This window comes from Papaver somniferum, chromosome 7 (assembly GCF_003573695.1).
Source record: "Papaver somniferum cultivar HN1 chromosome 7, ASM357369v1, whole genome shotgun sequence".
Lineage (NCBI taxonomy): Eukaryota > Viridiplantae > Streptophyta > Magnoliopsida > Ranunculales > Papaveraceae > Papaver > Papaver somniferum.
Window position 1 is genome coordinate 73111403 of NC_039364.1, and position 14321 is coordinate 73125723.

The 14321-nt window shown below is 36.4% G+C and overlaps 1 protein-coding gene across 1 annotated transcript; it reads right to left on the minus strand.

Annotated features, from left to right (window-relative positions):
- Positions 1 to 1079: 1079 nt before the first annotated feature.
- LOC113297612 (secretory carrier-associated membrane protein 4-like) lies at positions 1080 to 6416 on the minus strand. Its single transcript, XM_026546140.1, has 12 exons — positions 6275 to 6416; positions 4844 to 4954; positions 4682 to 4744; positions 4524 to 4557; positions 4287 to 4409; positions 3789 to 3851; positions 3585 to 3678; positions 2669 to 2714; positions 2511 to 2578; positions 2262 to 2310; positions 2078 to 2143; positions 1080 to 1460 (listed from the first exon to the last, which is right to left on the minus strand). The coding sequence occupies exons 1-12, from the start codon at positions 6332 to 6334 to the stop codon at positions 1428 to 1430; spliced, it is 810 nt and encodes a 269-aa protein (XP_026401925.1). The 5' UTR covers positions 6335 to 6416; the 3' UTR covers positions 1080 to 1427.
- Positions 6417 to 14321: the final 7905 nt, after the last annotated feature.

The window sequence follows — 14321 nt, forward strand, 5'->3', positions numbered from 1 at the left end:
GGGCTTATAGGTAGAGTTCGGTTACAAAGAAAACTTAACAATTTTGCGAACGAACCGAACTTATGGACTTGTATTGTTCTAATACAAGGAGTTCGGTTAAAAGTATCTTTTTGCGAATCAACAGAACTTTGAGTTCGGTTAAGAAAAAAATAATTTGTGATAACCGAACTTTTTGCTGAAAAAAAACTCCATTAAACCTCTCTGCAACTTCCATTTTCAACTCATTTTGATGATTAGTTCTCATTTATTCAACCAAAAACGAACGACAAGTAATGGGTTTGTGAGAATATCTTTGTTAATGTTTTAAATTAAGCTATATATATAGTGGTGGTGGTGGTAATCGGAGGTGGTGGTGGTAATCGGTGGTTGTTGGTGGTGATAATTGGAGGTGGTGGTGGTGGTAATCGGGGTGGTGGGCGGTGGTGGTAATCGGTGGTTGTTGTTGGTGGTGGTGGTAATCGGCGGTGATGGGTGGTGGTGGTGGTGGTAATCGGTGGTTGGTGGTGGTGATAATCGGTGGTTGTTGGTGGTGGTAATCGGTGGTGGTGGGAGGAGATGGTGGTTATATATATATATATATATATATAGAGAGAGAGAGAGAGAGAGGTGGTTATTGTGTTGGTTTTAGATTAAATTAGGTTAAGAGTAGGTTAGTCATTTCAATGTTCTAGGACACCCCTTATAACTATAGGGAAGGTGGCCTAATAAGACCATGATCCCCAAAAAAAACCATGATCCCTAAAAAATCATTCCTTATAAGCTACTTCATGTCATCTAGAGTTTTAATCTAGAGTTTTACGTCAAAAACTGGGCTTCGCCCACATTCATCTACTTCATCTTACGTTAAAAATAGCTAAGTCAAGTTCTTGACCCCTGCCACTCGATCTCTTAGATACTGATTGGAGAAACGGTTTCATGCACTAGGAAACCATGGGACTGAATAATCCTGCCTGGTTGTCCCTTCCAACTTGGACGTTGGAAAACTCGGAGTAGGAGGCAAACAACAACATACACAGTCGATCTATATTATAATTACACGAAAGAATGGGTGCCTTTAATATTTTGGCAATACAATCAACTCCACCAAGTGAATAATCTTATACCACTATAACCATAGAGTAAGTTCACGTGGTTAACTAGGTAGACATAAATTACCATATCATTCAGAAACATTTACGGTTCAACAATTTACTGAACATGCCCTAATTCCAAATGTAAACCTAATTTATAGATTCTTCTAATAACAAGATTCGAACATCAAATTACAGAACCAAAAAAAGAAAAAAGAAGAACCTGCCTTGTCACCCAAAATACATTCATAATCACACAAAATAGATAACTTGTCTCGAAGAGAAAGTAAAGAATATACTGATAGCTTTTTGCAACATGAACACCGACTGGAATATTGATTAGAGCTTAGGAATTCTTCACTTATTACCTCTGAAATACATGTAAACTTTCTGTACAGGAAAACAAAAATATATATATCAAAATCAAACGCTATATACAGAAAGGACGCAGAAAGCAAAGACATGGTTTGACGATGAACAATTTCTTACGCTCGACTAGGACTCTCCCAATGTGGTTGGTCAGAATTCAAATAGTGAGAAATGCTCAAGAAGATGTAACGTAAACTCCAACCTAATTCTTTAAAGTACGATGCCATGATGAGTAGGTCTACACATGTCAGTCGATGAAACCACTCTTTAAAGGTCCTGAACTTCATCAGGATACACCGAGAAACATATTTTATACTTTTTATTACTTTTACTTGACAAATTTTTAAAAATTACACCTGGAATGGAAATCCATCTAATTTAGGTTAAGAGTGTGTGAGCACAAATGCAGAAGGTCGTAAAAGTCAATCTAGTGTTCCATCCAGCGCAATGATTTTTTACAAACTACTGCTTCTTCCTAGAACTTCACTGAGGAATCTATATAAGAATACATCAAAAACTGATAAAAAAAAATCTTTAGCACGAGATTCACATATTACTTCGGAACTCAAATTCAGAAAGCATCCACCAGAAGACTCAGGGGTAATATGTATAAAGTGATGATGACAATTGGAACTAACCTGAAGTACCCAAAAGCTTAGAAGTGTTTCCAAGCAAAAAAAAACAAACCCAACCAAATAGAAGATCTGCAAGAAGACATATTAATAGAGACAAGTTAAGTTATGAGAAAGGAAACAAATAGTTATCGAGCAAAAAGTAAAGCAAGGAGCATCAGAAATGAAGGTAGATGGCTCAGCAACTTACCCCAGGCAGCACATGGTCAGAGAAGACTGATATCGCAGAAAGAATACCCCTGAAATTAAGAATAAATTAGCCTCACAAAAGAATAAAAAATCATTTTAAGATCCATACTCTTAAAATTTTATCGGATTTAGATAAATTTTAAGTTTCGGGAATGGAGCACATGACCTCTATAGGGAATCGCTTTTCCCCACTCAACCTACTTCACAAATCTAGAGAGGGACACAAAAAATATCGAAGTACAAAACTTACGTAAACGATTTCCCCTGGAAAACAATCGGAGGGGCAATAGCAGCAACAATGCAGAAACCAATGTGCATCTGCACCGGGAAAATGCAATCAGTACAACAAATTAGATTCACTAAAGGTATATGTAAGGATTACTTGAATGGAGGGTTAAGAAAACTTACCAGGTAAAACAGGAAAAACCAACTAAATTTCAGGGCACTATCTGTCCTGTGAAGCAGAAAATCAGAAATCATCATCCCGCAAGTTCAATAAATCATATTTAGTATGTTTAAACTCTAGTAGTTAAGGAAACCAAGATCACACAATTACGGACTCAAAAAAGAAAAATATTCCTCAGAGCTTTCTCATGCTGAGCCACTGTATTTGCCAGTATGGGTGCTTTGGAGAATGAACAGTCCATCTAGGTCTACTTTTTTTTGGAAGCAGCCTCGAGAAAACTCCAAAAGTTATTACTTCACAGAATGAAGCCTTCAAATGCCTAACTGCTAATGCAATGTGGCGAGCAATTGCTCATTACCTGGATGATGCATATGAAATTTGGGACTTCCTTTTTGGACCCCTTAGAAGAGTTATGGTGCATAATAGTAATCCAAAGGAAGGAGCAACCTTTGGTTAAACTAGGTTAAGCAAATTTTCATTGTCAGGATTTGAGATATAGAAGGCTAGAAAAGCAATCTTTTTTAAGACGAGAGAAATGCAACTGGTTAATGGTTATTTTGGGACCAAAACCCAAAACCTTTTAGTTGCTCAACTCCTTTGACTTTGTATTACAATCATGAGCTGCAGTTCAAGACTTGTGAGAAAGGTTTACTGACGCCAGTATCCTCGATATATGATTTCCGTTCTCTTTCTTACAAATAGTAATCCTACATCTAATCCAAAGAGATATACAAACTTTTTTGTTTATATGTATCTGATAGAACATAACTCTTCTTCTGAAAAAGTGTTTTATTTCTTTGTGGGTGTAGTCAGGGTAAAGGAAAAAGGCATTTCTCAAATAACAACAGATACTAAATACCCTAAGAAATAGAAGAAAGTACATTGGAAATTCAGGAGATTCATGATACAACAGCATACCTCATCGCGCGATAGAGTGGCCTGTACCACAGCACGTACGAAAGAGGGCATCCAAGAAGTGCATAAATAATAGCAAGGAAAAATATTTTAACACCTGCAAATAGTGAATCTTCTCTAAGAAGAAGCTCTTAACTAAATGAAATCCTGTGACATAATCTTTTTTTGAATCAAGCAACTTATAAGGTCTAAAAAGCAAAAGCTCACCTCCCCCTCTAATCCAGCAGACAGTCACAGCAATAACATTGAATGCAAGACAAAAGACTATACCTGCAAAAACAATATGAACAGTGTTTTGTAAACTGTATTCTGGATAATGATGCACCACATAGGAATGGAATATATTAGTCGGCCGCAAAAAATAAATTTAAATCCTTGTAACTTTGCCAGACACTGTTAAGAGAAGCATGAAAATTATATGGTTCGTATATTTTTTAAGACACGATGTAGGGTGACTCAGTGACATAAATTCATAAGTTTAGCTAGAATTACACATTCTGGAAACTCACCACTCCAACTCGTCTAACTATAGAGTTTTTCACTTTTTCTTTATATAACGGTATTATCCAAAAAGTGAAGAACCAGGCATCCCTCAAAAACGAACAAGTAACACCTTATTGTGTCCGTGTCTGTGCTCATGTTCATCAAGTAAAGTAAAGTAGCAACTAGTTTTCCAAAAAGAGTATTCTCCCAGGTATCACATACCTAACCAACTTGCAAAAGCCAGATACTGCAACCTTTGAGCATGGATCGGTATTTCATTAGCTATATCATGATGAATAACTGGAAAAAATGGAGGCCAGTTTCTATCATCTGAGGGGACACCAGCTGTATTATTAAGACAGAGAAACAAATTCAACTCGTTAAAAATTTGAAGAAGAAAAGGAAACTTAAGATTAGAAATAAGAAACAGCATTGGGTTAGTTCATGTCTGTAGCATGCCTCGGGTAACAGCATCTTCTCTTCTTTTGATATCCTGCAATGAAGAAGCAAATTGTGAAAACTAATCGCAACACTCTCAAAAGTCAAAAGAAACAACAAATACTTTTTAACTTAAGTATGTTGACTAGCATATAAACAGCTTATGTGTGCAAGTTTACCTGTTCTCTCCTTTTCAAATCTGCTTCCCAAGATGCAAGCTCCCTTTCTTTATCCTTAGAATCCTGTTTGGCATTCACAGTATGCCTTTAGGTAAATAAACTGACGTCCCAAGAGTAGCTATAAGATACTGTGTTTATTAAACTAAGAATATAAATACTTACATTCATTGCATCCAGTGGTATATCCACATTGGCATCATGTTTTCGACCAAAACCTAGTGCTTCAGGGACCAATGATGCAAGACGTGACTTTGAAGCAGGTGCAGCAGAATTCTAGAAAGTCCGAAATCAGATCAGAGCACCGACAAGAAATATGAGGAAGAGCATATCATTCTCTACACTAATAGTTCATTCATATATATATATATATAAGTAAAAAACAGTTGGTTGCTGCACCAAAATAAGAACCAATCTGTACATAATTTCTCTCCCGGGAGGGGAATTCCGATGACTGAGTAATCCAACTAATGTAAAAAAAGAAAAATGGCATGGTGGGGGCGGGGGGGTCGAATATTAAATCTGTGATGCTACTATTTCCCTCCTCTGCATACTAAAGCAGAAGCTGGAGAACTACTTGATGCCAAAAAGTATCTAAATGCTAACAACCTTTTCCGAAAAGATGTCTGAGGGTTAACCAACTTGCCGCCATCCAATACAATAACATTCTACAGCATCACTATAATCGAATTTAATAACATAATAATGGAAACACTTTTTATTTACTGTGGTGTATCATTCTTTATTGTAGACAAGTGAGATGATTTATGAGTGTGTATCTGAGACTGGGACATTCTCTTCACTGTTAGTTGTGTCCATTCTGCAATAACTTCCATACGGGTGAATTGTCATAACTTTTTAATTTTCAAAAGACTGAGAATCCTTTTGTTCAAAACTTCAAACAGGTGGGATAGGGTATAAAGAAACTCGCCCAGTGCCCGCCCTCATTGATCAGCAGCATCCTCACTTTTCCAAGTGACTGGAGACTGAGACCGACTAAATTGATTGGACTTCGCATGCCAACAGATACTACGTATGGTTGGCCTTTCTTTCCCATCATTCACGCCTTCCAGCAGAGATGGACAGTCTAACCCTTTGCCCTATTGGCTTCAATTTTGATGAAGGAGCAACAAGTCAATTTTCAAATCCAGCATAAGCTTTGCTCACCCTTATCTACCCTAGAAAACTCAACTGGGTAGTAAAACTCGTTCGAGATGTTTACTAACTGGTAAAATACTCATTATCAATTAATTTCACCTATTTACTAACAAGATTAGCTAAGTTCATTGTCGAGTTTGCAGTATTCTGTTCTAACATAACCAACATTTTAAACCCAAAATACTGATTAGCCATAATGAACCTAATCTAACCTTCTGTTCTAACATAACCTACATTTTAAACCCAAAATACTGATTAGCCATAATAAACCTAATCTAACCTAATCTCGTTCGTGAATCGGCATCAAATGTTTTCTTCCCACGGCAAAAACAAAACAAGATCTAAGTAACAAAAAAAAACTACTAAAAGTAGCAAAATAGACAAGATTTTAGTAGATGAAATCGAAAACCAAAAGAGAGAGATCTAAGGGAGTATTACCGCAAAAGGATTGACCTCTTCTTCTTGATCGAAAGGGTTAGGATCACCTCTGCGATTCATCCCTAATGAGCGTAGAGAACGGAAGGATTGGGGATTTTTTTCGAGAAAAGTTTTCAAAAAAAACTGATAAAGTCGGAGAGAGAGAGGGAGTACTGTTTACTACTACTGACACTAGTTAGTAAGTTCGTCGAATGATTCGCGAATCATTCGCGAATTCTTCCGTATCACGAATTTTACCGTCTTATTCGCGTACGTTTGCAACTCCGAACCCAAGTCGCGTATTATGTGGCATTTTCGAATTATTCCCGAACCGTTCACGAATTTTACGTATCCCGAATGATACGTCCGCTTAATTCGCCATAAATTCTTTAGCTTTTACTTTTCAAAGACTCCATTTTTTGGGCTTTACTGCCTCCCGAGCATACACGACCGAATATTAGACGTGTTGTGATTTTTATGAAACAAAAACGACTGAAGAGATTTGAAGATGAAGGTGAGAGAGATCTCAAACTCACTAACCAAGCATCTAAACCACCATATGACGTCCTCTTGGATAACTAATGTTGTATATATTATTAATATCATCATATTAAGTTTATTTTTTCTTTAAATAACTCACACATATGCATAAAAATTGGTCTATGACCTTATAAATACAAATTATTTGTTATATATAGATACCGAATTTTCAGAGCCGAATTCACATTTATAAATCGAATCATACACGTACGTATACCGTTCCGAATTACTGACGAATCACGTCCCGTTGACCGAATTTTGGACCGAATCTGAATTTTACAAAACCGTATAATACTCGTACGTTTGCCGTTCCGTACGTTTGCTGAATCCCGAATTACTAACTAGGCTACTGACTGAACTCGACTAGAAGAATATATGATGAAAAAGCAGCGCTGAGTTTTCAAAATCGTACCATTTCGTTTACTAGTACTTATTTATTTACTTTTGTATCCCTAGCATTAGAGCAAGTGTCACCACTTAAAAATACCGCTGCAAATTTTCTTAAGCCAGCAACATGGTGGTTTCTACGGGCAATTCCATGAGCCACAAGTGCTTCAGTCATATCAGTTTCCACTACTAACTACGAACAACAACAATCCATCTGATTGGCAACGAAGACTTAGGATTTTCTCTCTTCAACTCTTATCATTTTCCCATACATTGCAAGAGTGTTTGACATGCTAATGCTTCACAAGATTAAGGAAAAGACAAAATAACAAATGCGAAAGCTATGCAAACTTAATCCATTTCATTGCATGAAGGGGAAGGCAACAGTTTTGCCAAACAAAGGATTTTACAAGCTTATTCACTCGAATGCAACTTTCAACCTGCTAACAAGGGGTTCTTCTAGCAAAACAAAAACAACTAAACTTATTATTCTCCTAGCCTATTTATAGTGTTGTAACGGTGGAAAAATTGCGTGTCAACAGGTGCACATGTTTATGGACATCCATATATCCATAAGCAGTTCCTACAATTACCAATGTGCGTAACCGTTACGTTTTTTTGTTGTCCGGCGATTGTTGCTACACATTGTTCTTAGTGGTTATGCTTACCAAATTAAGATTATAAACCTTGTTCATAACCTTTCCAATCCATATCCATACTCAGCAACGCGTGTGATATGCATAACTGATTCATAATCGTCAACCTGGGCCATTCTTGCACCATGATGGCGTTATGGTTGGTATGACCACTTTACACACTTGGACATTATCATATGAGTAAAATCATGCCATTCCAAGTCTTAGTGTGTTGTTTAGCTCGGCTTCGTATGGTATGTGCATCACTCGTATTCTTTTTGGTCGATTATATAATATTCAACACCAGTGTGATTGTTATCGCCACTGTTGCGCATGTATTTTCAAGATCTTTGGCCAAGCCTTTGACCAGTGCATAAGTCATTCCCTGATATGTGTTGCGTCCTTAATTCAATTCCCTGAGCTTGGATGACTCGGAATTCTCTGATATGCATCATCGCAACATTGCATGTTGCATATGTCAATGATATTGCTTGTCTTTATCTATGAAGCTTCATTTCGTCGATCAATGCGCTTCATGTTGTACCACTGACTTTCCGGTGTAGCACTATCATTTTGCTTCACTGATTAGACTGGTCATTGCAAGCACTATGTTGAGCTTGAGCTAGACCAAAGTTAGGTATTTTTGGGCTCAATTTAGGTCGTTCCTACAGAGTATGTCAAAAAAAATCATTTGTTATACTCAGTGGCCTGTAAAACTAGTCGCGACACCGTGGAAAAAGTGTATAATGACATACTTTCTATTGATCGATATTCCGGATAGCGCCAGCGATGCTCGATAGAAAGTTGGTCGTTAAAGGCTAGTTTTTAACGGCTATTTCCCCTACTTTATTCATATATACACCCCTACTTCATCAAATTACTCTCACATATTCTTACATATATTTTTATAATGTTTACCTATTTATTTTACCTGTATTTTCAATTTACTTAATTTTAATTTCATCATCAATGGAAAATTCTGATGAAGAGATGTGAATGCATATGCATCATCACAACAATAATTGCATGTTCGAATGTTGAAACAACTTTATGATGAGGAAGCTGAAGATAGAGAACTAAGCAACACTACGATGCTCGTATAGTCGGGCCAAATACCTAGAGTTCCAGAACCAATATGAGTATTCACAATAAGACATACATATCGAGGAAGGGAATGGTTCCACCGGAAGCTGATGCACGATTATTTTCTTCCCGATTGTATGTTCTCTGATCAAGATCTCCAACGTTGATTCTGCATGCCCCGGCACTTTGTGATAAATATTACTAATAAGCTTTGTCAGGTCAGACCTTAATATTAGAGCACTGCTCGGTCGAACTCACAAATTTTGCTATCTCAAGCTTGTTGTCAATATTAGATGAACAAAATTATATCTTGATTTTTAGTATACTAAGTCAAGTCTCAGACTAGGTATATAAGTTAGTAGTTGAGTATCAGACATCACTGAATAACCCACGAAGACTGAAGATCAAAGAAGACATTTGGGGAACTTCATCAACAAAGTATGTGAAAAATGAACCATTTTATTTACTGACATGCTTCACCATTCTATCTTTATGAGACTATGTCGTATGAATTTTAGTAGATTTATTGCAGAAAATAAATTTTAAGTCAAGCTTGTCTTGTTAAACATGTCGAAATATGATTCAAGCAATGGAATGTTCATTGGTCTGTATCATAAACTACTGTAATTTGGACTCATGGTAGGTTAGCGAACCATCTCGCAAACCATATATATATGAGTTTTTGGAATACATGAAGGTTAGAAAACCCGTTCGCAAACCTTAAGTTCATAATGCGACAGTTTACCAACCCGGTTCACGAACCGTTGACATATAAGTTCACGAATTGTTGAAAGGTTGGCGAACCCTGTTTACGTACCGTAGCATCCTCACTAAAAAAAAGTAGTTGAGCATCTGCTAATATTTAATGGGATTGTTGGTGAAACAGTTCGTTGAACGGTTCACGAACTGTTTCAACAATAATCCCATTAAATATTAGCAGATGCTCAACTACTTTTTCTTAAATATGTTTACTATGACTCTCATAAGTACCTCTAAGACATCATTGATCACTAAAACACCTTATGTATGTAGATCATGATTAAAGTCTTAATTGTTTAAATGAACACGATATTGCTTAATAGTTTGAATAGCATATTTGCCGAGAACGGTCACTATACACGGTTCCGTAACAGGAGCACTATGTATATTGTTCTATGTAATTCCAAGACAAATGAAATGATGAGGATACCAAGTTCACCACAATCTTTTTGATATCAATCTATAAGTCTGATAACTTGCATGATCTAATATAGACAGATATTGTCTAGAAGATAGCAACCACAAGGTATACACTTGGTATACAGTATAAGTTCGAAACCGAAACTCTAGGGATCAACCCAAGTGTTTGGGATTAACGTATAGCGTATTTACTTTTAATTATAACTAAAATAATAATTATAATTATTGAAAGTAAAAGTAAATACACAATAAAATTTTGTTAACGAGGAAACCACAAATGCAGACAAATCCCGGGATCTAGTCCAGTTTTGAATACTCACAGAATTAAGCCGCTATACAAAAACCACTACCAACTTCGTATAGTTGAGACCAAGTAAACTACCCTTAGTTACCTAGTTTCCTCAGTATTAGTGCGCCTACAACCAATCTAGCCAACGCACGTAAATCATCTCTGAAGATTATAAGATTTTGCTTCAGCTTCTCAGAAGACTATAAACACTCAACCCTTTCAATCGTCTTCCAAACAGTAAAGGACTAATATGTTTGGTAACCACTCTTCTATTTCAGGAAGTTAATCAGAGATATTATAGTTGAGCGTGACAAAGGCTTTTACGTTTAAAATCAATTAAACTCCTTTGTCGGGTTTAGATCTTCCAAGATCTGGATTAACAAGTTAATCATATCAAATCAAACAGAACTACCAGATTCAGATACTGAAGAGTATCACCAAATGATAGCTTGTCGATCTAAACATCACTAGCAATAACAAGTCTATCAAAAGATCAACAAGATCTAATCGGATCTCAGAGGATCAAGTTTGTGCACGAAGCAAATCACAAAGATACAAAATCAATAAGAAAAATCTTATTTTCTTCGAATCTTCAAAAGTATTTTGTATCATCTGCACAATAACAAACTTGATTCCAACTTATGATCGATCACGTACAGATCGGAGTCTGTTAACAATGGATGATCACAAGTCAACGACAGATCTAAATACAAATCTGAACTACCGTTAATCTCTTGATGTAGTTTGAGTGACCTTATGTCAGAATAGAAGGTTGTCAAGAATAATTAATCCAGGTGCAATCAAGAGTTAACAACCGTTAGTCAATCAAATCAATAACTGAAAAATAAAATAACAATGCAATTCTAGTCTCCCACCAACGTAACTAGTAGATGTTAGAGCATAGCTCGGTTGAACCCACCAAGCGTTGGTATGTCAAGTTTGGTTGTCATATTTTAGTGAACCAAAACTCATTTAAAGAGTCGCTTGATTATTTACTAGAGTCAACTTCGTATAGGTTAGCTTGAAAGTATTAGGATATGAGACATTACAAGTATTACGTGAAGACTTGAAGAATGTGAGAAAGTAAGGAGCTACAACGACGACATCATCCTTCCACTTGAGATTAGTAATATTCAACTTGAACGGTTTCATTCCCTAAACTATCTTTCAGGTCGTGCATATTGAAAACATAACTGCGAAGCTGTGAATGATTATACTCTAGTTAGACATAGTATTAAGGAATACAATACGAAGTATAACGTCTATGTTTTGAACTTCGTATATAAGACATCAACATAATCGTATGAATGCTATTGTGATTTATGGGTATGGGTGAAGATTTCGTCCTAGGAAACAATGTTTTACATTCTTTTAAAACAAGTAAATTCATAAACTTGTTTTGTGAATCGAAAGGGAAATCACTAGGCTTATTGGTATTGTTATTCATTGCAAGTCTTTTGAATTACCAATATGTGTGTTTAGTATAACCGCTCATAACTTGTTTATGTATCTTGGTAAAAATATTCACAAGGCCTGACTTTTGGATTGGTATGACTTTTATTAGTGAAACCGATCTTAAGTAATCACCTGAGATGGTAAGATCAATATCTTGAATTTGGTGTGACTAAATACTAGTCATTGGGTAACCGATCCTAGTAAGAGGTGTGACCGATCACAAGAGAGAGTGTAATCGATCCTTGTAAGAGGTTTAACAAGTTGGTGTAAGTTGGTGTAACCGATCCTATAACTTAGTCAACCGATCACAAGTTTTACCATAAGAAGTGGTAGCCGATCCTAGTACTTAGTTAGCCATTTTATGGTAACTAGTGTAACCGATCCTCGTACCCCCTTGGAGGTAGAACCGAAACTTTATGTTGAGGTAGAACCGTGGAACCCCTTAATGGTGATTTGATAGGATAACCAATCACATAGTTCTTGGAAGTCAGGTGAACCAATTCTAAACTTGTTTGGAAGTGTGGCAAATCGGTTCCAAGATTGTAAATATGAAAAAGGATTTACAAAGTAAAGATGTCGACATACTTTGAACATATGCAGTAACTCTTATCTTTTGTTGTTTAAAGATATTCCTTAATAGCTAAAGGAGAATCCCGGATCCAAATCAAAGAAGATTTGAAGACAAAGAAGATATTTTGGTTCATAATCTTTGGTATGCACAATACTTGTTTCGGCTGGAAAAAGATCCAACTATAATCGGTTTATCTTTGTGATAGATTTCATTGATTAGTTGAGTAGATCGGCATAAATACAATTCTTTGTGATTCAAAGTATTGATTGCAAAATCTTGACAATTACTTTGGTAGTTGTTGAAAAGATAGATCTAAGGACCTGGCAAAGGAGTTTATTGGGATAAACGGAAGAGCCTTTTGTCAAACTCAGATCACTTTGGTAGTTGTTGAAAAGATAGATCTAAGGACCTGGCAAAGGAGTTTATTGGGATAAACGGAAGAGCCTTTTGCAAAATCTTGACAATTACTTTGGTAGTTGTTACCGAACAGATTTGTTGTTCCTTTTCTGTTTGGAATACGAACCAAAGAAATTGTTCCAAGTGCGTGACTTATTGCAAGTTGGAGGCGCATGGATACAGACGGAACTAGGTGAACTATAGGTTTAGTTGCTTGGTCTCAACTATACGAAGTTGGTTTAGATTTTGTGTAGTGGCTTAATCTTGAGAGTATTCAATTCTGGACAAGGTCCCGGGGTTTTTCTGCATTTGCGGTTTCCTCGTTAACAAAATCTTGATGTGTCTTTTATTTTTCTATTTCCTCAATTATAATTGTTTTATTATAATTAGAAGTAAAATACACAAACGTTAGTTCCTATTTACTTGATAGCAATCCTATTGTGTTTGGTTAAGTCCGAACCTTTTATCAAGTAAACATACTTCGTTGTTGTATTGTCTTGATCTTGTATCCATAGTCAATCACACAAGTTATCTTGTTGTCTTATTGTCTCAATCTCGTATCCATAGACGATCACACGAAGTGTGAACCGATTAGTTGTATTGTCTCGACTCAGTCCATAGACAATCACTTTCGGAAAAAGGACTTATAGGTGGGAAAGTTTTAGATTGAGGTATATTTGGGTACCCTCGTATTTTCAGTAGACGCTTCTTGATCTCAAAGAAGTTTTTAAACTAGCGGACGTAAGGAATTTCGCTTATTAGGTTACTCTCATCTCTAAGATAGTTTTACAACTAATATTGTTAGTCGGCTTCAGCAGTGACTACAAAAGGAAGTGTCTGCCACGGGATGAGTTTGTAAGAAGAACAAACTTCACTATTTATAGACCAAGGTATTTTGGACACCAAGGAATTTCGATAGTCGAAATATTCTCAAGATATGCAATAAAGCACATAAATTTGGTTTTGTATAATTCCAACCAATATCCAACTATATAACCGAAATCTCTCTTGGCCAACTCAATATTATCTAGCACTGCTAACATATTTTTCTAGAGATATGTTTTGCTTGCAGGTAAACAAAAACATATTTGATAGACACATTTTTGTGTCTGAATTGTCCTCAGTGTCTCTATTGTTAGTGCTTGATTTTGTACTTATTATGGTGTTTTTATGTTTGTGTAGGTGCTTTGTAGAAATACACTTGTGTAGAAAAAGTTGCTCAAAAAGCGCTATTTGGACCCCCAGAGAAAAGTACTAAAGGCACCCTCATTTTGGATAAGGGGCACCCCAGGGCACCCCTCAAGGAAGCTGTTATTCGCACCCCCATCTCTGTTAGGAGGAGGTCATCCCAAACCTTTCAAATCTGGTTTTTGGCGGGAAAATCTGGTTTCAAAATAACCAGAATTAGGGTTCAGATTTTGAAGGTGTTCCAGTGAGACTCAGTGGCTGAAATCATTTGGGAAGTCTTGTTCGAGCATCACATGCATGGTATGGTCGTTGGTTTCGATCCAGTTGGGTTGGATATTCGGATTC

Excerpts from the sequence above, each read along its gene's own strand:
- LOC113297612 (XM_026546140.1), bottom strand. The coding sequence starts at position 6,334 with ATGAATCGCAGAGGTGATCCTAACCCTTTCGATCAAGAAGAAGAGGTC. Across the intron at positions 4,745-4,843 it reads TACCACTGGATGCAATGAAT|GATTCTAAGGATAAAGAAAG; the intron begins GTAAGTATTTAT and ends AATGCCAAACAG. Across the intron at positions 2,144-2,261 it reads CTGACCATGTGCTGCCTGGG|ATCTTCTATTTGGTTGGGTT; the intron begins GTAAGTTGCTGA and ends GTCTTCTTGCAG.